Consider the following 25649-nt stretch of genomic DNA (forward strand, 5'->3'; position numbering starts at 1 on the left):
GACATGCTAATCATACACACTTATGCACTAAGTGGCACTTAATTAGATACACCAACTCATTAACACTATTAGCCAAACAGAAAATCATGTGATGGCAACTCATTCTATGAAGAATGCAGACAGAGTAAAAAGGTTCAATTGTTTAACAAAACATTACAATAAAAAGCATATGTATTCTAAGTAAATGTAATCAAGTACATCTCAGTACATGCTCACACACAACATCATGCAGAATTCACAAATAATGGTGCAAAATAGTATACAGTGTCAGTTCTTTGGGTGAAAATTAGAGGGGAGAATGGGCAGACTTTCATGCTGACAGCAAGTTTTCAACTGATGAAAGGTAATTTGCAACTGTATGGTGCAGCAGTACATCCCTGAATATTTGTTGACTGTAGATGTAGATGATGGCCTATGGTAGAAGACAAGGCTAGACACATCTCCTATCCGCTAAGGGCAAGAACATAAGGCTATAAAAAACATGGGATCACCAAAGCTGCATACCTAAAAATATGCAGAAGCATGCATATAGCAGGGTCAGAATTTGGTATGATTGCTTAGAGCAGAACTTCAAGGAGAATTACCAAAAAACTTTTTTCTGCTGTGCACAAAAAAAGTTACCTCTAATGATGAATGTCCTAGGTCTGGATGGCTGCTGCATTCACAGAATATGGCGTTCTGTGAATGGACAAAGGGAGAAGAAGGGCAGTTAAAAAACCTGATCTCCACTTATCCATTCACAAAACGCATTGTATTCTGTGAACGGGATCCAAGAAGTTTTGCGAGTCAACAGGGAAGAGGAAATGGAGGGTAAACAGCAGGATCCCTTCAATGTATGAGAGGGGCAGCTCTAAACTGCAGTGCTGGAAATTCGGTGCTGAAAGTAGTATCTGGCTTGAATAAAACTATGTTTTATATATATATATAAAAATATAAATATATATACACACATACATTTTAAAATGAAATAAAATACAAATGTCACCTTTGCTCCAGTTACATTACCTGCGATTATTACAGCCGAACTCTGGGCATATGTAATATTAACCCTTCCAGTAGGGGTACCCTACAATGCAAGGGTTAAATGCTCGTTTTCTCTAGGGAGCTAAAATAACAAAGATATACTCACCTAAAACTTGGCTAGACCAGTTCCTGCAGTCTTGCTCACCCTCCACTCTGGCAGTCTAAGAACCCGTGAGTCATCAAGTCCAATACAGTGCATTGGACGCGAGGACACCAAGGCACATTCCATCACCAGACAGAGACTACAGGGGAAAAGAGGCTGCAGGGACTGGTCTAGCAGCCACCCAGGTCCACATTTCCAGTGAGTATATCTTTGTTATTTTAGCTCCCTAGATGAAAACGAGCACTTAACCCTTTGCAGTGTTGGGGTAACCACACTGCAAGGGATAAGATTTCATATGCCCAGGGTTCTCCTTTAAAGGAGAACTATGAGGTTAGTGCTTTTCACTCACCTCATAGTTCTAGACGACCTGTGACACTGAGACTGTCACAGGTCGGCTCAGTAGATCGGGAGGTGAGTGAACACATACCGGCGTTCGCTCACTTCTCGATCCTGTCACGGCACTGATCTAAGACTCCAAACTGATATCATTTCAGCTTGACAAAACATCAGTGGTCCGGTAAAAGTTCGGCTGGCAATACTTACTCTGGTCCGCCTTTTAGACTTTTTCCGAATCTCTTCTTTCGTATGCTCTGCAGCTGTATGAATCGGCTGTTCTGCTCCTTGGACAGGGAGGACACTTTGCGCAGGTGCTTGCGGTGCATGTGGCGTAATTCTCGGTACTGTCGACAAAGTAACTTCACAAAGCTTTTCTGTAACTTGAGCTCCTCCAGGGATGGTGCTTGTACATCTAATATTGTTAAAAAGAATGCAAATCCATAAACCTAGGTCACAATTCCTTTATATCTGTAACGGTAGCAAGCTTGCTCCTGCAGCCCCTACGTAAAAATGAATCTTTTTAACATTTATTCTCCTTTTATTCAAACAAACAAGGCGGTGATGAGATGGGACCGAAATCCTTTAGGTACCATTATGCAAATAGCACTAGTAGTAGCCATCTTGAAATGTGATTACCAGTGATTGTGTTTTTTTCTGTCTTTCCTGGGCAACAATTGACACTGCTTCCACAGCCCCACACGCAAATATGACTGCTTGGAGCATCCTTTTTGAAGTTATGGGTAGGAGTAGTGAGTCAATGCAACTTATACTGGAGAGGGAGAACAATATTGGGAGCAGGTTTCCTTACCTCCCTGTTCAACTGTCCCTCCTAAATGTCATCTTGCTGTGGTCATTGTGTCGCCAGACTGTTACCTAATCCAGTCCAACCTTTACTTAATGAAGAAGGCTATGCAGGAGTCTGTTAAAATTCTCAGCTCTTAAAATTCTCAGCTAAAATCACCCCAGCTGAGTTAGTTGATATGGAATGTGCTTCCATAGCATTGATACTCATAGAATTCTTGTAGTAATGATTCTGAATTAATCCTCTCTGTAGCACCTCATGTTATTGTTATATTTGAAATTAAGCAAAGACATCTTTTCATTTCTATATATTGGACAGTGCAGGACTGTGACCAGACTTGGGTCTGTAGCTCTCCACCAACTGTCTGTCTGTCTGTCTGTCCAATATTGGCACCATATGTCTAATAAAGCATGCTTTAAGCAAGGGAGTATTTGGCTTTTCACACAGTAAAGTAGGGACTGGCCAGAGATCACTTTGAAACAGTTGGTCAGCTTGAACATGACACATATGAAAACCAAGAATCCATGTTTTTATGCAAAAGTTTGCTAGAAATATGTAAACTGTGGGGGGAATTTATCAAAACTGGTGCAGACAGAAACTGGAGCAGTTTCCCATGGCAACCAATCAGCTTCTCTCTTCAGTTAAGATTTTAAAATGAAATAGAGAAGCCCATTGGTTGGCATGCACAGCTGCTCCAGATTTTGTCTGCTCCAGTTTTGATAAATTCCCTTCATTGTGTTTATATTAACTTCTGTAGAGCGATCTGTAGAGGAATCTGAAGCCCAGGAGCTGATCATCTCGGCACCTGGGCTTAGTGCTGGCACTGACACATACAGCCACGGCCTCATGCCATTTTAAATTGGCGCTTGGGACTCAAGTGTATTGTGCACCCCCATAGAAGGTAATAAGCTGAGGGCGGAAACAAGTCACTGAACTCCTCTATGAACTACTGGAAAGAGTAAACATTTTATATAGATCATCCTTAAAATTTGAAACTGCTGGTCTGGATAGGACTTACTGGCATGCAAGCTCCAAATTTTTCTTTGAAATCAGAATTTTGATTTATTATGAAGCAGAAATTTGATCATTCAAAACTGTATTCTGCTCTCCCTTAGAGATTAATGAGCTGAAGGCTGAAAATGTTCTCCCTAAAGGTGGCCATACACTCTACAACCATCGCAAGACTTTAGTCTTGCGATGGTTGTAAAGGGATTAAAAAAACGTACGATATAATGAGCTGTGGGCTGTGAATCAATGAACAGCCCCCTCTGTGAAATGCCACGTTTTAACTCTTTCCTCTTTGATATTACAACTCTGCTATGCTGATAAGTGGTTGACATACAAGCTGATAACTTTTCTTTCCAGTTAAAATAAAGATTGTAACGTCCTTTCATATGCAGTTACCTGTTAGTACACTTGCTATGAGGTCATCCCGGTGAACTGTAGAAGACAGGGGTTAAAAAGAATGCATGAATACAGATTCATCATAGAAGGGTCAGGAATATGCATGAAAGATATATACACTATATGGACAAATCTTTATATACACCTAACCATCAAACGTAGACAGCCACCCCCCCACCTCCTATGATTTGGGTGTTTCTAGTGAAGGCTGCTGTTAAAGAGACAGGATACTTCTCTTTGGTTTGCTGAACATTCAGTTTTTGATTAACCAATTAATCATTTTTTCGTACGATAATCGCCCAGTTGTTGGGAAGTCAACGATCACAATTACTGTACAACTGGCCGAATTTCGTCTATCGGGAAGACTAGAAAACTTCTTTCAAATTGTATGAAAATCGATCGATTATTGGCGTTTTCATCCGGAAAAACAAAAATCACAACTTGAACACTGCACATGTGCAAACGAAAATCTGTTCTGTCGATTGACGAAATCTACATTGGTCTGTGCATGATGGTCTATTTGAGCAAAAATTGAACCAGGGTGCGATGACGGGACAAGATAAATTAAACGCTAATTGTGAAGTGTATGGGCACCTTTAGGCTACCACATGAATGGCCACATGTTACAATCACTGTGTAAGTTCCTTTAGATTCACCAACAACTATGAGGATCTCTCTCTTTACAAACCATTAGATTTTTGTTGTACTTTACAGTTGTTTGTAAATCTAAAGTAGATTGTAGATGAGACTGTAACATTTGTACCCAGCTTTGAAATTTACTTTGGTCCAGCAAATTTTTTCCCCAATTTATATTTCATACAACCTCCTACAGGTTTTATAGAAGCGATAGCAGGTATGTGACCCCTTTCTGTCGCTGTAAAATCTCATCAAAACGCAGAAGATTTCAAAATCAAATTGCAACATGGATGGCCAGAGCGCCTCGACTTTAACTGCTATGCCAATATCTTGAAAACCTAAGTTGAAAAGTAATTGAATGCCACCATTCCAAATGACCAATTCAGGGGAATGGGCACACAGTTACTAGTAGAAAACACCACCTTATACTGCTAAAACAATTGGCTAAAATGGATCATAACTCATCCTACAATCTCCTTCACAGCAGAAATCAGACTGTGGAAGTTATGTACTGTGGGCCAATCATGCCCTTCCACAATGCTGCCAATCCAAACATGTATTCAGGCCCTGGGAGCTGCAGGGTTTATATTATAGAGTTCACATAGATGCATTTTAAGCTGCTTGACATTAGACATATAAGAAAGCCCATATGTCCTTGATCCTACTATAAATCCTCAAAGACCTTGTTTGAAAGTGTATAGCAAAATGATTACTAGAGGACACAAAGGGGGAATTTATCAATCCTTTCACATCCTCTGTATTTCTTTAAACAGTCGGCGTCATCAATTCATTCACATATTGTGACTTACTGAGTTACTATTGTAGCAATATTGCAACTAAGAATACTGTTGCAGACTGCAGTTTAAAGTGACACTAAACTCAGGAGATAAATCTTAAAAATGCATTCATGCACCTTAACTATTAACAATCTTATTTATGTATCATTATTTGTCTATCATTTAGCTGTAGATCCTTAAATCATCTCTGAGTTGGTGCGGACACTGTCCTTCTTTCTGGAGGGTGGCTACTTTGGTGTGTGTTGTAAAGTAGACACCACTCCAAGCTCACCTCTGTGATGGACTACAATTTCACATTTAGTTTACTAACTTGTATTGAGATTGTAGTGCATCACAGGAGCGAGCTTGGAGTGGTAGCTACTTTACAACACACACTAGGACCATGGGGACCAATGGTAGCCACCCTCCAGAAGGAAGGACAGCATCGGCATGAATTCAGAGATGAATTGAGGATCTATGGCCGAGTGATACATAAGGTACATTTTTGTTAATAGGGTACTTGAATGCATTTTTAAGATATAACTCCTGACTTTTGGGTCACTTTAACCAGTTGACATCCGCGGTGTTAAACCCCCTTCCCATCCAACCTCTCAGTCTGTGCACAATCTTTTCTGAGACATAGACAGTCAAACAAATGTATCCATTGGGCTGCTGACACTCTAGCTAGTTTGCTGTCACTCTATATCCGCTCTTCCCAGACATGAAAATGAAACAAATGTATCCACTGGGCTGCTGACACTGTAGCTCTTCAGGGATTCTCCAAATGTAGCTACTAATGTCTGCGGCTGACTTTCCAGGATAATATTCATGTCTTGAAAGAGATCATTTACAGACTGACAGACAATTAAGCTGCAGTCCCAGCAGCTCTGTGGATACATTTGTCCCATTCATGCAGTTTACATTTCCAACTAACGCTAATTACTATCTTTGTTAGCAAGTTTAATCCTATAGCTTTTTATTTTCTTTGCAGCAATTTAAGAGATCAAGAGCACATCTAACGTTTGTGACTGAATGGCAGAGATTTCAGTTGCAGACTTTCAGCTCTGGAAATTATCATGCTAAAATAGTGCTGTATTCGCATGTCGTGAACAGACACAAGGTGGAAAAAGCCGCATCACTAAAAAGCAGAGCACCGCCAAATAAATTTCTCTGTGCGGCAAAAACGCACATAGAACGGAAATGCAACATCTTTTCAATACATGCAGATGCATTCATACATTCCCCCCAATTATATTAATTTCATCATTGTACTTGGCAGATTCAAAACCTCTGGTATATGTCCAGAGATACCTACTGAGTCCAACAGGTAATACTGAAGATTGCCAAACATAATTGTCTCCAGGTTATCTACCTCATTACTTATGACTATGTACAAAGCTTGATTTCTGTTCTAGCAAGGGGGCATATTTTCTTTCCTAGAAGCACTTTAAACATTTTAACTTGAACACCAGGGGGCAGCAGAGGACTAGGCAAATGTAATAGGAGACATGCAGATAAACATTTAGAATATGTAATAAAATCTATTGCACTGTTTGAACAGTTTTTGAAAACATTGAGTAATCATTTAAGAACAAATCACTTTGTTATAAAAATAAGGACAGTCTGTACCTGACCTCATGAAAAAAGCAATGCAATATGTCCACTGTGATTGTGTGCACAGCAGCAAAGTAAGTAAAGGAAGGTGTCATGACATACCTATAGGGGATAGCGGTGTAATTGATTGCTTCTTGATACCTGTAGGTATCTGAGGAGTGACACTTGCTATTTCAGTCTTTTTCTTTTCTTGTGGTTTCTCTGTGTTGCTGGGCTACAATAGATACAGAAGTGTGTTATTTCTGGATGTTTTCTTAAAGGCCTTTCTTTTGAAGACTGTAGTGAGCCCGTGACCTAGTAATAAAGCTTGATAATGGATCCCACTTGCTATAAATCTACAATTCCCAGCTTGCCTCACCCTACACACAGCCAAAACATGAATCAAATGGACAATATTTAAGTAGAATTGTCATACTGAAAATAGTTTTGAAGGACTTTGCAAGACTATAAAAAAAATCATTTTGAAATGTTTTTAAATTGTTCAGGTAAGGACTACAAGGCTTGTGCTGAAGCATGTTAAAGTGTTAATTGATTTGTATGCTGAGAACAGAACTGAACAGTAGGATATCAGACTTGACCCATCTACATATTCCATCTGCATTTGGTGTCCACCGGCTGCACTCCATACATCAGCATAGAGAAGGACCACACATCGGACAACTCAATCCTCCACCGGGACCACCTCTTGCCCAGTACCTAGGACCCACAAGTAAGTCTTTTTTTCTGTTTCCGGACATAGAGACAGGCAGTCTCTACTACACTTATCACTAAGGTTATTGTGCTCTTGTGTTTTCATAGAAGCAGTGGTGGGCTTTCTCATGGGAAAGTCTAGCATGCTGTGCAAACATCATGCAGACACCCTGTATTAAATCTTACAGTGTAAAAAAAAATACATACATACATCCACCCCCCCCCATTTATAAACGTTTATCCTTTGAAAAATAGATTATAGTTATCCTTCAGAACATTCAGAGAAATTGCATGCGTGTTCATGATAATCAACACAATGGGGGAATTTATCAAAACTGAAGAAGATGGAATCTGGAGCAGCTTCTGTCTTTCATTTTCAAAGCTTAACTGAACAAACTGAAGAGAGAAGCTGATTGCTTGACATGGGCAACTGCTAAAGATTCTGTCTGCTCCAGTTTTGATAAATTCCCCCCAAAGGATTTAAATTGAAAGATTAATTTATTTTATTGGTTTGCAGTGAAAATGTAGTGACTCTACGGAGTGCCCAAACATGGCTTGATTAGGATGGAAGCATTGGTCATTTTACAGATAGCCTGCAGAATACAGATAACAGGTCTCCTGCAGTCAACCGGTATCTGAAGAGACAACAATTGATTTTTGTTTAGTTTTTCATTTCAATGTTGACTTTATGTGCAGATTGTTAAGACGGGTGATTCTTATGTTTATAAATGGGGGTGTGTATGTATGTTTGTGAGCCACCATCAGAGTAGCTGGTGAATGCTTTTATTGCGTTTATGAGCTTATAGTGTGCTTTGAGCTCAATGTGCATTATGTCCATGACCATGGACTTCACTAGTCTCTCCCATCCTATGGAACTCTTTACCCCAACCTGTCCATCTATCTCCTACTCTGACTCCCTTTAGGCGATCCCTTAAGACTCATCTCTTTAGGGAAGCCTATCCCAGATCAAACTAACCACCGAATGATCACTTTCTCAAACAATGTATCCCCACACAGCTACCTCCTCATGTATCACTTGCCCCTCCCTTTTAGATTGTAAGCCCTCACGGCAAGGGCCCTCCTTACCATTGTGTCTTGAATTGTATTGTGATTGTAATGTCTTCCTTATATTGTAAAGCGCTGCGCAAACTGTTGGCGCTATATAAATCCTGTATAATAATAATAATGTCTGAAAAAACAGGTAATGAGTGTTACTACAGTCCGCAATGTTACAGAGTTAAGTGGATGTGTCCTTGACTATAAAGTTCAGCACTAGTATATATGGCAAGAGTACAGATCATACAGTGAACACATTCTGTAAAGCAGCAACACTATAGTCCACAGAGTGGACTCAGACACTAGTGTACATGAGAAAAGCAATACATACATTAAGGGTCAAATGTCTCTCAAAATATGGGCCATTTTGTCTCTCTAGATATGATCATGCTAGCCACTAAGGAGCTTATTTTAAGGGTCAGTCCATCGAAAACTAATATTTCTGTTTACGTCAGATGCTGGAGAGTTAAACCACCTAACACTTTTTTAATGTCTTTCTGTGGCCCTATCACTGAGATCTCTGAATTTCAGTTCTTGGGTCTGCATACAATCTATGGCCCTATGAAGGGGTCCCACAATCCACGTTGAAATGTTTATTTTACACGATTGAGCAACATCATTTTCTGGACTATGCAAAAGTAGGCAGGAACACCAACAGCATTAAGAACTATAGCAGGCAGATAATTCAAGCTTTTAACAAAGCCAGGGGCTAACTTAGCACACCAGACTCCTCCAAAAACTAAAATATCAATCTTGGGTAGACTGACCCTTTAATAATAAAGAATTGCTAATGTGCATACTGAGTAATCCCGAGCAGCCAATCAGATTTCAGGTAGCTAAAGTCAGCTGAGTGAAATAAAATTTCTGATTGGTTGTCATAGAATACTGCAAATTACATATTGCATCACTGAATATGCCCAGTGCTTTTATTATAACTGTATGGATCTCATGATTGTCTGGTGGTTGCTGTACCTCGGTGTCTCCAATCAGAGCCACAAGTTTCTTGGCCCTCTCATCCAGACTGACATGTTGGGTGGGGAACATCAGAGCTTTGATGTACTCTGTGGGGGATGAAGTTAGTGGTCATTATTACATGGAAGAAGACAAAGTGAACAATGATAAATTATATTAGAACTCTCAAAGATATGAGTCAAAGGTCACAGGTGAAAGGATGAAGAAGAAAACATATAATAGGCATCTGAAATAGGATGTGTTATCACTGACCTTGGTGGTTATCAGGAATATAGTCATTTACTTCTGTGTAGACAAGCAAAGCCGGGAGACACAGAGGCTGATTAATTTCATTCCTTAGACAGATGTAGTGATAACCTGACAGAAAAATAAAAGATTAATCAGGAGATTTACAATAAAAAATCGAAAGATCGGGGCAAAAGAACAGAACGTTTGTTTTCTGATTTTCCCTGGCTGTCGTCTACCAAGGTGAAAATAAAAAATGGAATCTTCTGTCAAAACAGGCACCATTTGTGAGACACTTGACTCTTGGGGTAAATTAGACATTAGACCGTGATAAAATACCTAAAGACCCCCCCCCCATCCTACTTCCTGTCACTTTTTAAAAAAAACATGCATTCTTATTCTGGTGTGCTAGCTTTGTGAATTGATTATAAAATAAGTCTAAAGTAAATTCACAAACATTACTGCACAGGTTATCAATCAAGAAAATAAAACATGGTCAGTTACAATAGGTATGTACAGAGTACTAAGGAAAAGGAGCAGAGGAGAAGCCGAAACCATAGGCCTTGTTCACACAGATGGTAAAAACAGGCAGTTTATCTGAGTTTTTACCGTCCCCAAAACCTAACATGGTGGCCTCTTGGGTTTGTACATGCTGTTGCAATGCTTTGTGCTGCAGCAAATTTAATGTAATTTGCTCTGTTGCTATGCCAAATCCTCATGAGATCAAAAAAACTACATTCAAGAGGCAGCAGTATTGCAACTGAGCCAGCTATCAATTGCCCAGCAACCGCCTTCTGAAAACATGGATTGATTTTCAGAGGGCAGTAAAGTCTGCCTCCCATGTGAACCTAGCCTAAGAGGTTCAATTCACTAAGATTGATGAGTTATTATAATGCCATTCATTTTCTATGATCATAATTTTGCCCTAAAATTGTTTAATTCACAAACATAAGTATTGCTTATGTGTTTTTAATCCTTATCTGTGTACATAAGATTAACTTTTTAAAAAGCTTTTTCTCAAATCATTTTATCTCATATTGTGTCACCACCTCAAACAGCTTATCTTCCTGCTTTCCTTGATGGAGGACCTGTGTCAAGTGATCAGTGTTTTAGGCAGCCAGGACACAGACACCTCTAATATTCATAAATGTGATCCATCAACGAGTATTTGTGAATGAATAATGCTGCTTCGACAAGTCACACCTTCATGCGAAGGTGGATTATACTTGTATTTTCAGAAGGTGATTTTTTAATGGCAGGTCTTTTATTTCTTCACATTGTAGAAGTTTGCATTTAGAATGATACCATTTATTGACCAGCTAAATAGATCGTAGTGCAAGCTTTCAAGGCATGTTGGCCTGTTCTTCAAAAGCTTACACTCTAACCTATTTAGTTAGCCAATAAATGATATGATCCTAAATTTAAACTTTTACTTTGTCGATGGCTTACACAAGTACAACACTCCAATGCTGCTAATTCTTCTTATTAAAGGTTTCCTTTAAGGCTATGAAAATATCATACATATACACACTCCATGAACACTCCATGTTTTTGGTATTATCTTTTACCATTTTATATGGAATATGCAAAAAATATAAATTCAGTTCAAAATGTAAACACTGCAGCATGCTTCGCAGGCGCATGTTAGAAGCAAAACATAGATGTCTGTGTGCACTGATTTTTATACATTACTCCATTAAACCAGAAGAGCAGCCCATGCACTGTAAACAACCCGAGGTCCACAGTACAAATTATCCCTGTCCCTATTACCCCTGTCTTCATGCCTCACCTGGTCGTATTGCAGACACTGGCAGTATCCTGTGACCAACAAATTTTCCACCTTCCTCAAACACAGCAATGCGAAGAGAGGCCAGAGTAGGTAACACCACCTAGAGGGGATGCGTGTAAGAATATCAGGGAGGACTGAAAACTAGACAAAGCAGCTTGTATGAAATTATACAGTAAAAGTGGAACATGGTTATAAAGAAAGACTGGAGAGCAGAAATTTAAGCAAGGCAGTCCTCAAAGGTCCATACCTTCGCAAATTCAAATGGCTCCTCGTCCCACACAGGGTTAAAGGAGTTTCCTTGGGAAGTTTTTGTCCTATACTTTCTTTTTGTGTCAACAGGCAAACCAAACATATCAACCTCTACATATATTCCAACACGTTTATCAGACAGGAACTGACCTGAGATAATCTGGGAGGAAAGACAAAAACAGTTAGGACTGAGACTGCAAAATTAGCCCTCTCCATTCTACTTCCCTCCAAGTCTCTGCTGCCCTCTCACCTTAATTTTTACAGTATTTGCCACAATCCCATCAACAATGTTTTCTGTGAAAGGATCAAAAGGCTTATCTGTCCTACGCATGAATTCTGGCTTTAGGAGGTACCCACTGCGCCGGTTATATTCAAATATCCCCATATTCAACTGCATTGCCAGGTCTGCAGGGAAAACAAGCACAACTTTAGACACAATATTTAAGAATGAATTGTGTAATGCATGAACATGTGTAATCAAATAAAGTTCTAGTGCCAAATATTTGTAGATGATTTATATATAATCTAGTTAGGTTGTGTTTATGCACATACAATAAATCTCTGCTTTATAGATAAGAGTAGCACTAATAATAATAAACACTGCTTTCCTTCGCTTTGTACCAATCAATCTGATCCCTGATTACAAACAAATGAGGTAATGTGGTTTAACTTGTAGCCAATTTATTTTATTTATTTATTACAGGTATTTATATAGCGCCGACAATTTACGCAGGATTTTACATAGTTGCAAATTCACATCAGTCCCTACCCTCAAGGAGCTTACAATCTAAGGTCCTTATCTCACATGCATACATAGAGGGCCAACTTAGAGAGGAGCCAATTAACCCTCCAGCATGTCTTTGGAGTGTGGGAGGAAACCAGAGTACCCGGAGGAAACCCACACAAGCACAGGGAGAACATGCAAACTCCTTGCAGATAGTGACTTGGCCGGGATTCGAACCCCTAGTGCTGCAAGGCAGAAGCGCTAACCACTACGCCACAGTGCTGCCCAATAGCAATCAATCAAAATTCACTTTAAACTAAAAGTATCGGAATTTCAAAAGTAAAGAGTTGTTGAAGGAAACATCAAGAAGTTTTAATTGTGCCTGAAAGATTTACATTTAGTCTTGAAATTGTTTGTGAAGATAGCAGAGCTTTTCCTAGTATTTTAGGGTGCCTAGGCATTCCTATGTCTACATGCCTCATAGCGAGCTGCCTCTTTGCCAAGCCTCTTTGCCTTCTGCTTCAGAATGAGGCTTGAGAAAGAGGCAGACAGCAAACTCGTTGCCACAATTACCCGAACCTGGAAGTGAACACCTGGAATTCCTCACAGCCGTGGGAAACCGCGCCACCAACGACTCTGCAGAATGCTAACTGACTCCACTCTGTTGTATATTGATTGAGGAAGTCCACTCAGCACATCAGTAGTACTGCTCCACCAGCACATCTCACCAACATTGACGATATACAGTATTGCCTATTCCACCGACACCTGAACTGAGTAGAAGTGCTGAGTTGACAGTTTCCCTTCCACCTGATAGTCAGGACAGGCTTAAGGACAACCAGTGCACTTCCACGGTTCAAGGCCATCTATACCTGCCACTGCTGTGAGTGCATTTTATGCTTTTATTTTTAATAAAATCTTTTTACTCTTTTATTACACTACCAGGAGCTCCTGGTTTGTTTTTGTGTTTCTCAGTTTCACATTTTTAATTTAGAGCGATGTTTCCACATACCTCCTAAACTGATGATTGTCCCAGATTGTTTTGTGTGGGACACCTGCAGCTGATATATATGCTGGCATTTCTGGACTTTTGTGAGTGCATACATTACCCCTCTGGTGTCACTTACATAACGCAGAAGGTTGTTGCACTCTTGTCTTGTTTTTTCATTATCGCTACAGCTCGTTTTCCTCTGCTTGTATACAACAGTGCAATACCAACAACATCAAGTACCTCTCTCCCTTTGGAACCATGGTTTTAATGCGCTGAGGGATTTTTACTGTTTTTAGTGCTTTAAGACAAGGCCAATGTAACTGATTTGGGTTTTGGAACTGTAAACCTAGAAACATTTCAGTTGGTGGAACATAAACAATAACCCTTTGAGTCAGCAATCCCTGAGTGGCTAAAAGGAGGTCCATTTCACGGTGCTAGGACACAGGAGGCACTATGTGAAGAAACACGGTGGAGGAAGAGGATAAAGCTCGATTTTGTAACCTTGATACTACCTCTCACACACACCTGACTGGTTCCTCCTGGTGCTTCTCCGTTCCCCTCTCTTAGCTCTGATGTACATACTGTAGAATAGACTGCAAGAGTCTGATACGAAGTAAAATTGAGGTACTTACCTTGCTTGCATATTTAAAATACATTTAATAATGCATTATTGACAACATAGCAGCATTTTAAGTTTTTTTCATGATGCAAATTAACAAATGTATTACAAACACCTTAAGCTAATAAACAAACTGTTGTCCAACAATAATATTATAGAACATTGTGAGTCAGTGAGTTGAGTTTATATGCAAGCTTTTTTGTTGATTCTTTTTTCTTCATACACCGCTATGAAGTTTAAGAAAAATATTTGTTGTGCAGATGAGGTGTCACCATAGACATCTGTAGCCCAATTTGGGGTCAATTCACAAAGCTCAGCGTTATGAGAGCAGAAGTTAATTTATCTATCCTTATTTTACCACTCTTTATTTTACTGGCTGAAACATTCACAAAAGTAGGAATCGTGAATGCACACGCAGTTTAACGTTCCTTAAACAAGTGTGATTTTAGCATCACAGACTTTTATCTATTAATGTGATAAAATAAAGTTTTGGGTGTTAGTTTAACACTTGTGCAGTGCATTTTGGTAGCAAAAGGGGTGAAGCAGATGCCTAGATGACAGTTACTTTCACTTTCACTACACAAAATAATTCCACATATGAGGAAGAAATATATTCCATATTTGCCACATGCATACTAATTTTAAATTTAGCAGAGAAGAAATCATATAGAAATAACAATAAAATATTTTCTGAATGGAATGAATATATGAAACATTAGATTTATTTAGATCTACATCTGTTGACAATCAGACAGTGTAGGGAGGGCAAGCAATTCTCCTTACCACCTAAAGCCTGTTTTGATATTATATTTGTTGCATGGAACAATCCACTTGCTCTACAACCCCACTGAAGAGTGTTCAGGGACATTTGTTTTTTTCGTGTCATGTGAGATTTGCCACTAACCTCTAACTGTAAAAAATCATCCACATTTGTAGAAGGATATAAACTGTAGAAATGACAACTAAATGTCACCTTCTTATTCTGTATGCAAAAGCATTAAGCAATGTGAAAATGAAGAAAAAAGGTTCCAATTCTATCTACCTCATGTCATCTCAGTGCAGCAAGCATGAGATAACGCCTGAAATCTGTCATAACACCACCCTGAAGGAGGTGATAAATCTACGTCTCAAAAACGAGTGATAAAAGGAACTTTTTCCTTTTGTGAATTGCATTTCAAGCATATTTTATCACTCCAGTTGTTAAAAAAACCTCTGAATAGTTAGAATAACGTCTGAATAGTTAATTTACTGCTTCCTAAAAATAAGAAGCGTTATTAAGTTTTGTGAATTGACTACCGTTACACAGCAACTATATAACAAGCGATATCAATGAAATAACAGCCAAAATGAAGAAAATAAGATTGTGAATTGACCCCTTTGTGTGGTATGTTGATATTGCCCCATCATCTGCATTTATGCACCAGTTGTATGTGAAGCGGACCTCATTACTCATCTATAAAGGAAGAAACTATGACGTACAAGAAAAATGTTATTGTGTACATGGGCTGTCTGCTTAGACATCTGTAGCACAATGGAAGATTATGTTATGGTATAGCGATGTCTTCCCACCTTCAGCATTCATACAGCGCACGGATGTGAAGCTGGCCTCACAGCACTATAAAGGGTGTCAGTCCTTCCCTATACTGAAACACAAACATTCTGCAGCAAAGTACAAGAAATCCTCTTGTCATCAGCTACAACTCTATAAAAAAACAACTCCATAAAGCACGTCATCCTCCTATTATGAATATTACAATTTAAATGACTACTAGTGGGTCATCTGTGCTGAAATGCTTACCCAGTGTTTGAAAATTCAATGCCGCCATCTGACATCCTGCATTCCAGAAAACCTGTGGCATGTAATTAGAAGAATCCACTCTGGTTCCTTTCGGGTAGATACGGCTTAGCTGCTTCTTGTTATATCTGATAGGAGGGGAGTTAGGAGAAAAAACATGGATAGACAAGACGGGGGGCAGCTACGGTAGATGGATGAATAATGGGGCACATAACAGAGGTGGAAGACAGAGATTGTTAATAAAAGGGAATGCAGGTAGAAAAATTGGATGATACATACAGAGTGTCAAATAAGAAGTCAACGTGGTTTAAAAATGGTCAGAAAGGCAAATATTTAGCAGAGTTAACATGAGAGAAGGAAGCTTTGAAAGTATATAGAGGCAGAGTTTGATGATGGTCTAAGAAAGATACTTATTACTAGTTATAGAAGATACATCTTGTTAATAAAAGGTGTTTCTGTTTTACCAGCAGATTTATCTAATTATCTTTAAAGCGCTTAGTATATAAAAGACAACAATACCAGTTTCAGCAGGATTTCGGTTCTCCTACCAACAATTTCTATAAATAAGCTCCTTGCACATTATTGTTGATTTCTCCTGAAGGATAGCCAGCAACCCAACTGTGGCCAGCCATGGACCATTTACACTGGGTATCTTGCACCTCCCCCTCAATACTTGAGGGCTTGAGACAGACAGTAGTGACTGTAAATGAGTTGTAACCTCTTACAGAACACTATTCATTCAGTATGCAAGCCAGGAATGATTTATAGAGCTTTAAAAGACTTGAAGCTGCCCATAAAGGGCCTGATCTTTGCAAGTCATGTGCATAATCTAAGCACTGCTTAGGACAGCTGAGCTAGAATTGGACATACAGAGGTTCCTAACGGTAAGCATAAATCCTGGCCAGTATTTTTCTCTTCTTGCATATGTTTCAGATTTATCTGTCCGTTGTGTTAGGTAGAAGTGCAAGCAACATCCAACCGTTGATGCATTTATGCACTGGCTGATACCACTATGCTCATGATTCAGCCAAGTAATGTCACCTTGTAGCTGCATTCAGGTAACATGTACATTATAAATGTGTTCGGTCAGGAAACGTACAGCATATCATTCAATTGAAAGTTACACAGAATACAAGGCATTCTGTGAATAGACAAATAGGAAGGGGGGGTGTTGGGGAATGGCACTAGTGCTTCCGTGCAGCTCTCATAGTCGCACGGGGCTGGAAATATTACTATTCATTAATAATGAACGGGTGAATTTTACACTATAGAGCAGCAATTTAGATGTGAAATAAACGTCATTAGAAATAACTTTTTTATATACCAGAAATGACAACAAACTCTGCCTAAAGTTCAGCTTTAAGAACAATATTATGTTCCAAGGAAACATATTTTAGTTTGCTAATATAGTTAATTTTATGTCAATTAATTTCTAACAACTTACTAGATAGTGCTGGTAAAAACAAAGCTTCTTTTTCTGGCATGTTGCTGCAGCATATCTAGACAAATTGCAAGAAAATGGAGCCATGCGTATCCAGTAAAATTCCAGCAATTACATTTTTAATGAGGCTTATAAAATAAAACTGAGCAATATATAAAAGTAGCAAAGTGAAAATACACCCATACTATTCATTGTCTAGCTGAATATATTTATAGTGCTCTCTTACCATGCCTGATAAAAAGTACTGAGTGTTCTCAAAAACTTGCACTATAAAATATTTAGTTAGTCCATGAAAGTTATGGCCTATATCGTCACATTTCTGCTGCAATCTATGGCTAGTACAGTATAGCCCTTTACTGAATTTTATAGTGTGGCAGAAAGGATACTCTACAAACTCCATGGGAGATTTAGTGAGCTGCTCCAGTGCTTTAGTCTCAACAAATGAAGACATTTCATAATATTTATTCCTCTCTGAGGAAGGAAGGAGAAACAGTAATGTGGTGAGAAAAAGAAATGTAGATAAAGCGGGATACAGGGTAAGACAAGGTTGTTATAACAACGGTATGTAAACAGACAGCAGCAGAGAAGAAAAGAAAAAAAAGAGAGAAGGAAACATCATAAGCTAGTTACTTATAACTATAACATATTTGCTATAAATATCAATTGCCCTTTAAAATTCTATAATCCTGCTCTATGGTCATTTTAGTATAAAAAGAAAGGAATAAGGCTTTGTAGTGATGATTTTTTTAAATTCTTTATTTAGGCTAAACATCAGCAAGGAAAATAACTGCATGGAGACCATGGAGAGATGTAGGATAACAGATACACATATCTCTTCCATAGTATGCAAGGCAGATTAATCATTGTAGAGAAGCAAAATGTATGGAATCAAAGGTAAAGTTCACTTTTTGGACTAGAATAATAAATGCACACTTCTTCATTTCCTCATAAAAGAAATGTTCATTTATGATTTTTTTGCATCGGATCCAGTAAAGCATTGCAACCGCGATCAGTGAATCATGGGTGCAATGCTCTGGCTACTGCAGATTCTTCCTCCTGTACATGTTTGTACCGAGGTATGAACATTTACAGGTCTATTTACTAAAGGGTGCAGAGTTTGGAGAAGGCAGGAGAAGTGAACATTCTAGGCCAAAAGACGTGATTTGAACAAATTATCCAATTCAGCTCACTTTCCAGTTCAGCTATGTTGTCCTAGATTGTTCACTTCTCCTGACTTCTCCAAACTAGTCACCCCTTAGTGAATAGCCCTGTTAGTAACTAATGAGAGGAAGAATGATGTTACCTGGTTACTGCACTTATATTCCATTGATAATTGACAAGTCCCTGTTTTGGATTATGGGAATTGTAGTCTCTCCAATTACAGATCCTGTGAAAAGATCTGTGAATGGATGACAGGGCTGTGTGGGTGGAACTGTGCACAGCCGCACCAAATTAAAAAAAGAGCAGCAGCCTGCAGGGAGAAGAGCCCCATGATACAGGTAAGTGGGGGAGCTGGAGGGGATTGTGACCACATTTCATGTCATACCTTGAATATAGGTGTATTAGGAAACATGGTCCAAGAGGCAAACTTAGCTTTTAATATAAACTGATGGAGTAAAAGTTGATGTGTACTATTAATACAGATATTTACATCACATATTGTATCCGAGCTTCATTTCACTTAACATCATTAAAGAACATATTTGGTCCAGTGATGATTCCATTGTTTTCCTCTCTTTGTATTGGGGAGGGGGGTGGAAGGCAAAAGGTTGGGTACGAAGAACAGGGTAAGGTAGAGTAGATGTAATGATTTTTTTATATGCTTCGTAATGGTTTACACTGCAGCAGTTCAAGTGCCCAGAAAAAAACTGTTTTTATTATTATTATTTGCAGATAGACTAAGAAAGCATTGGAACACATCAGGTTTTTACTGCTATTTGGGGCTCCATTAGAGAGATTTTCCCTCACCAGACAGGAAGTGAGAATCTACAACATAGACCGCAATGAAAAGCTGTGAAACAAGGAGTAATGAATAAAAGAACTTTATGGGCAAAAAGCCTATCAATGTAAAAAAAATTTTGATTGAGAAATAAATAAAATATTTTTTTTGTAGAACAAGCAGTGCTTACGCTAGTGATATCAATGTGCCAAGCTGGCCATACGCAACTCAAATTCACAGGAATAGGCCAAAATTTGAGCCGTAGGTGGTGCTGCTGACACCGACCAATTAACAAACTTAGATTGAAAAATCAGTCGAACAATGACTGAATGCAATCAGCTGCTGTCAATGTTTGTGTATTCTGACCGCTGCGGGTGCCAACTGTCAACATATAATAGCCAGTTGGGGAGATTTGTCCATCCACACTGTGTAGTCTGGATGGGGAATCAAGTGATTTCTCTTGTTCAGCTTTCTGGCTAAACAAGATAAATATTTACATGTATAGCTAGCTTTATTTCCATTTTGGTTTTTTGGCCTTCATATAAAGCCAAGGTATTAGTTCTGCCATTCAATAGCAATAAAAAGCTGAGAGGGGATCTAGCCCTCTCCAACTCCGCTAAATTAAAAAAAAACATATTTCTGTCTATGTTACTGTTCACCCTCAGGTCCTGTCTAATAAAATCCTTGTCACCAGCAAATTAATTGAGAGTAAATCTCTTCAATACAGCCCTGGGTAGTAGTTAAAACCAGACAGGGAGGTAACCCTTCCCAACTCTATTCAAAAGAGGCTGGTCTAATGCATTAACTTGACAGAGACAATAGCAGTCCTATCAAACCCCATCCCTCAGCTACTCACTGTTGGCCACATCAAATGACTTGAACTTTACAGGTTCCACGTAGTTAACAAGATTGGACATTTCTTCGGTGGCACTGACTTCACTGCTAGCAGTACCCTGAAATAAAAGTTTAGACATTAGAAGTATGTAAGAGCAGTAGATAGGGAGACAAAGGCTGTTTGGTTACAGAACTTACTTCATCTGACTTTTTAGGGTCAGAGGGCTCTTCATCTTCCTCCTCTTCACTATAAGCATCACGGTCTAAAGATAACAAGGAAACAAAAAGAAGTGAGCACAGGGAAGGGTGGTGGTACAGAACAGAGGCAGAAACATCACTATAGATATTACCATTATAGATTTTACTGTCACAGCATGAATCTCACCTATGGATTTCCGCGGCTCTACACACTTGCGAATCTTCTCCTCCATTGGTTCATCTCCATTCGATAGTGTCAGAGATACATCAGCCGAGTCACTGTTTAAAGTACCTGCACATGGAATATGTAATTGTGAGAAAGTTAACAAATATAAAACCATCTATAAGTTAAAACAATTTGCACAGTACAGAAACCTCATCAATCTTCTCATGAATACGAGTTTACACTCATAAAAGATATCATTTGTATGTGTGAGTCTATCGTGTGTGACAGACACTCTTGGCAAACAATTCTTTCTGTGGTCTTCCAGTAATATCACTTTCACCTCTACCTCAGTCATGCATAACACTGCAACACTTGTTATAAGCCTGTTATCCTCCTATCTAGTCTGTCATTGACTTCCACAAAACCTTAAAATAGCATTAAAATTCTTATGCTTTGATTTCAAAACTTTTAAAAAATGAGGTGAATTGTTGACAACAAACATACTCCTTAAAGAGAACCTGTTGCCAGCTTAATAAAATGCATGTAAAAGCACTGAAAATGAAGAATTTTAATGATTATTTACAGAATTTTTCCTTTCCATCAATTATTTTTGTATTCACTTGCAATGTGCCTTTGAACTTGGTAGGAAATTTGACTGCTCCAGGAAGAGTCAATTTCTTAGACATCTTCCTATATAAAACCTTTTATGTAGCTGCCAGGGAAGAAGCCAAAGGGAATACTATAGAGTGTTCCTTGAGTGACAGCTTTGAGTCTGCTGGAACACTGACATCATATACAAGATGGGAGGCACCCAGCAGAAGTCTCTGGGCTTTTGGATGTCTACACAAGGGAGGATTTTACAGGTAAATAACATGCAAAAAAGTATGTTAAATGCACATATAATCATATAGGAAGATTGCAGTTTAAATTTTGGCCTGCCAATAGGGTCTCTTTAAACTGCTGTCTCCATTCTAATCTAATGTCCCCCTCACTCACACCATCAGTACAGGTGAGCCTACAAGACTTCTCTCAGGAAATCCCTGATCTCTAGAATTCTCTTCTCTATCCAATTAGACTTGCCCCCACAGGCGGGCAGTTTGGAAGAGACAGTTCCTCAAAACTCAAATTGCCTACTCATCAACTGTCCTACCTTAAAGTTGAACTCCTGCCAAAATGTTTATATCCTGGTTTTGGATAGAGTGTGGGAGAAAAACAGTGTGGTCCCATACCTACTGCTGGTGCATCACAGATGCTGGAGGAGTCACTGTAAGTATTGGATGGTTGTTCACTGACTCTTCTTTTCACACTGCCTTCAGGACCCTTTACCTCCACTATATGCCTTTTCTTATTCTTTATTAGGATCCTTCCCAACAGTTCTTGCGGGCTTGGGAGAGACACTCCTGGCTGGAGCTACAGAAAAATATCAAGAAGCCAAAGGTAAAGATAAAAAAAAGGTAATGAACATGAAGACTTTTGATTAAGAAGTTAATTTAGACTATTTAAAGGAGATCAATTATCTAGGCCCAAACATAGATCATTAATTGTGATAGAAAAGCGGCCCAAATTGTGTAGAAAAACCATCTTCAATGGCTAATATTGGAACTAGATCTAGTAGACAGATCTAAAACAGATATAGAGTATTGAAGAGAAGCCTTATGTTGAATTCCCACAAGACTTCATATAGCTCCTCCTGGACACTAGCACAAAGGTCTTCCTTCTGGAGTTTACTGCTCTGCCCTGATTCGCACCATCCTTTGGCAACGGGGGAAGGTTTTGCTCTCCAGAGAGTAAAATCGATTGCGATTAGAGGCATATGGAGAACTGATGGGTCACTCACCCAATATGGGGGTTAAAAGGTATATGCCAAGCAAAACACAACTTTAAGAATTAAAGGAAACCTGTAGTGAGAGTAACACTGGTGTCTGCTACTGCTGATATCTTCTTCTGAAAATGCCAGTTACCTGACCATCATGTTGATCATTAGGCACCCAAAACAAGTAAGGAGTTCTGATTTTAAATCGAACGTCACTGATTGCATGCTTGTTCTGGCTATGACGTCACAGGATTAACATGAAGGCCAGACAGCTAGCAATTCCAGAAGATCAGTATTGACTAGCGATGCACAGACACTGGTTTTTCGGTATTGAGTATGAGTACTGATATTTTTTCTTTGGTACTCGGTGATACCGAAAGTCCCATTAAGAAATCCGGGAGGCATGTAATGACTTGCCGCCCGGCTTCCTGATTTGCCAGGAAGACGTTTTCATGCTCCCTCGTCACCCAGTGACGAGGAAGCATGGACCCGGCTTCTCGGCCAATCGGGAAGCCAGGCAGCATGTAACAACTCGCCCATTCTACGAAGGGGTAAGTAGAGATCTGGACAGAGGGAAGCTGGTGGATGTAGTACATCTGGATTTTTCAAAAGCATTTGACACGGTACCGCATACACGCTTACTACACAAGCTGAGGTCTATGGGCATAGATGAAATGGTGTGTACATGGATAGAAAACTGGCTACAGAAACGTGTCCAGAGAGTATCGATAAATGGCTCCCTTTCAGATTGGTCTAGGGTCATGAGCGGCGTGCCCCAGGGATCTGTGCTAGGCCCCATGCTATTCAACCTGTTTATTAACGATATCAGGGAGGGAGTAAATAGCCATGTTTCCGTGTTTGCTGATGACACTAAAATCGGGAGGGTAATAGACACGGACTTAGACATTATAACACTACAGGAGGACCTGAACAAAATAGGCGAGTGGGCAACTATATGGCAGATGAGGTTTAATGTTGATAAATGTAAAGTAATGCACTTTGGGGTAAAAATAGGCAAGCAGATTACACATTAATGGGAACTCCTTCCCAAATGGAAAAAGATTTGGGGGTCATTGTAGACCACAGATTGAACAATAGCTTGCCAGGCTGCGGTAAACAAAGCGAGCAGAGTACTGTCTTGTATTAAAAAGGGAATGTACTGTAGAGACAAGTCTATAATTTTGCCACTTTATAGATCGCTGGTTCGGCCTCATCTGAAGTAGGCGGTCCAGTTTTGGTCACCAATCCACAGAAAGGATGTCCTTGAACTGGAAAGAGTCCAGAGGAGGGCAACCAAACTAATTAAGGGACCAAAGCTATGGGACTAAATTTACTAAAGGTTACTAAATTTAAACATGTTCACATTGGAGGTGAGGAGATTAAGGGGGGATATGATTTTCTTGTACAAGATGTTCAATGGTGATAGCAACATCAGCAATAAACTCTTTACAGTAACCTCCATAACAAAGACCAGAGGCCACCACCTAAAATTGGTGGAGAAAAAATTTCAGCACAAGGGGCGTAGGGGCTTCGTCTCAGTAAGAGCGGTCAGGGAATGGAACTCGCTGCCACAAACAGTGATTTCAGCTAAGAGCGTTGAATCATTCAAAAAGCATTTGGACGATTTCCTCAGAGACCGCAACATACAGGGGTACAGGTACATTTAAGAAGAAGATGACACATGGGGGTTGATTTACTAACCTTATAAACACACCACGAACATGTATACACCTCTGTAGTGTGTTCCCTCCCAGCATGATCTATGGGTGGAATCTAAACACCTTTGTAGTGTGTACACACCCAGCCGGTGTGTTGTGCAAAGCCCTGCATGAATTTGCAAGGTGATGTTGTGTAAATTAGCTCTATGTTGTGTTGCTTGCGTTGATGAATGCAGAATTGTAAGAGCTAACCATTTTTGTCTAAACTGTGAAGCAGCATTATATATGCATCATGTGCATGATTTTTCCATATATGGCATTAGTGGAAATATGCTTTTAGAGACTTTTTGGTTAATAAATAAGTTTTGCGGTGTAAAAATCACACGCACCTAGTGCGTGCGTGTGTTTAGGTTAGTAAATCACCCCCATGGACTCATCCACACTCATACACATGTAGATTCACATGCATACACGATATAGGTTGGACTTGATGGACCTGTGTCTTTATTCAACGTCAAATACTATGCAACTATGTAAATACTCAGTATCGTCACCAATACTAGTATCGGTGTCGGTGCATCCCTAGTAATGACAGTAATGACATTTACCAAAGTGCAAGTTTCATTTTGTGCAATATTTAGTAGATTCTCAGTATTTAAACCCACACAGATATATTAGGGTTCTTAGCAGAGAAAGTGGGCTTAGTCCTCCATAGCAGGACTTAATGGTAAAGGCAAGGAATAAAGTAAAAAAGATGGAAAATTAATAAAAAGAAAGTAACCAAGCAAAAATTAAACAAATTACACTCAAGTGGAAATAGAGCTAGTAAAGTACAATGACAAAATTGTGGGAAGGCAACATAATCCTTACAGGATATTTCTCTAGCGGTTCAGTTAGAAGAGCATCTCCAAAGATGTTTCTGCAGTATTCGGCCATCTTAGCTTGTTGCTTTGCTCTGCACAAAACAGAAAAAACATATTTAACTCAGTAATGCAATCAAGAATTATATCTTAAATAAAAAAGATAGTAGGAAAAGATTAGAAACTGCAATGGAAACGAAGAAACAAGAAGACTTACGAGTCAACATGATTTTCAAAGGATAAAATAAGTGGAAATGGAGAGGTTTTGAAGGCACTTTCCGCTATTGCTTCAATTACTTCCTGTGGAAGAACAGAGATAGCTTGTTGATATCAGTTGTCCATGAGCTATATTGCAATCCAATCTGTTTCATTCTGTACCTTAAACGGAATCTCAGTGGTCATGGTAAAACCATGAGTAATGAAAGGTTCTTCGTCTTGGGGACGTCCTTTCCAGCAGTCCAACTCGATACAACGGCAGCCCGTGAGCAGCACCTGCCTGTACATCTCTACTGATGAGTTCCCCGTCAGCTGACCAGCTAGATCACACCATGAGATACACAGAGAAAACACAAGAACTGAGTCAGAACATAAATGTTCTTTATTGCACAAGTAAAATAATTTTAACATTTGGTCAGCAAAATAGCCCAGAGAACCTGTGGGTTGGATACTCTCATTTTCCATTTGTTTAAATGTATTTCATTTTTTTTTTTTTTTTATTTATATTGTGATGCATATTTTTTGGGTCCCAGAACAGTGGCAGGCTGACTACAATGACTACATAAACTGGCATACAGATATTTAGGGCACAAAGAGAAAGAGTATCTCTAGGCTAGATTTTAGTTTCTATTGACTACTGGATAAATGTAATCATTGCAGTGATAATAATTATAAAAAATAATGTAAACTTGTAAAATGTTTAATGGAAAATGCTAAATA

At 39.1% G+C, this 25649-nt stretch overlaps 1 protein-coding gene across 1 annotated transcript in view; it reads right to left on the reverse strand.

Moving 5' to 3' along the window:
* The window catches only part of PLCB3 (phospholipase C beta 3), a 144221-nt gene that overhangs the window by 7108 nt on the left and 111464 nt on the right, over positions 1 to 25649 (reverse strand). Inside the window, exons 11-27 of the mRNA XM_018564933.1 lie at positions 25092 to 25249; positions 24931 to 25013; positions 24724 to 24808; positions 21612 to 21792; positions 20404 to 20508; positions 20217 to 20281; positions 20041 to 20137; positions 17632 to 17716; positions 15808 to 15932; positions 11926 to 12080; positions 11674 to 11835; positions 11427 to 11526; positions 9665 to 9769; positions 9413 to 9501; positions 6797 to 6908; positions 3669 to 3704; positions 1670 to 1874 (exon numbers count right to left, since the gene is read on the reverse strand). Coding sequence (XP_018420435.1) covers positions 1670 to 1874; positions 3669 to 3704; positions 6797 to 6908; positions 9413 to 9501; positions 9665 to 9769; positions 11427 to 11526; positions 11674 to 11835; positions 11926 to 12080; positions 15808 to 15932; positions 17632 to 17716; positions 20041 to 20137; positions 20217 to 20281; positions 20404 to 20508; positions 21612 to 21792; positions 24724 to 24808; positions 24931 to 25013; positions 25092 to 25249 — 1948 coding nt within the window. The remainder of the gene's footprint in view (positions 1 to 1669; positions 1875 to 3668; positions 3705 to 6796; positions 6909 to 9412; positions 9502 to 9664; positions 9770 to 11426; positions 11527 to 11673; positions 11836 to 11925; positions 12081 to 15807; positions 15933 to 17631; positions 17717 to 20040; positions 20138 to 20216; positions 20282 to 20403; positions 20509 to 21611; positions 21793 to 24723; positions 24809 to 24930; positions 25014 to 25091; positions 25250 to 25649) is intronic.

This window comes from Nanorana parkeri, unplaced genomic scaffold (assembly GCF_000935625.1).
Source record: "Nanorana parkeri isolate BGI_ZX_2015 unplaced genomic scaffold, ASM93562v1 scaffold25, whole genome shotgun sequence".
NCBI classification, from domain to species: domain Eukaryota; kingdom Metazoa; phylum Chordata; class Amphibia; order Anura; family Dicroglossidae; genus Nanorana; species Nanorana parkeri.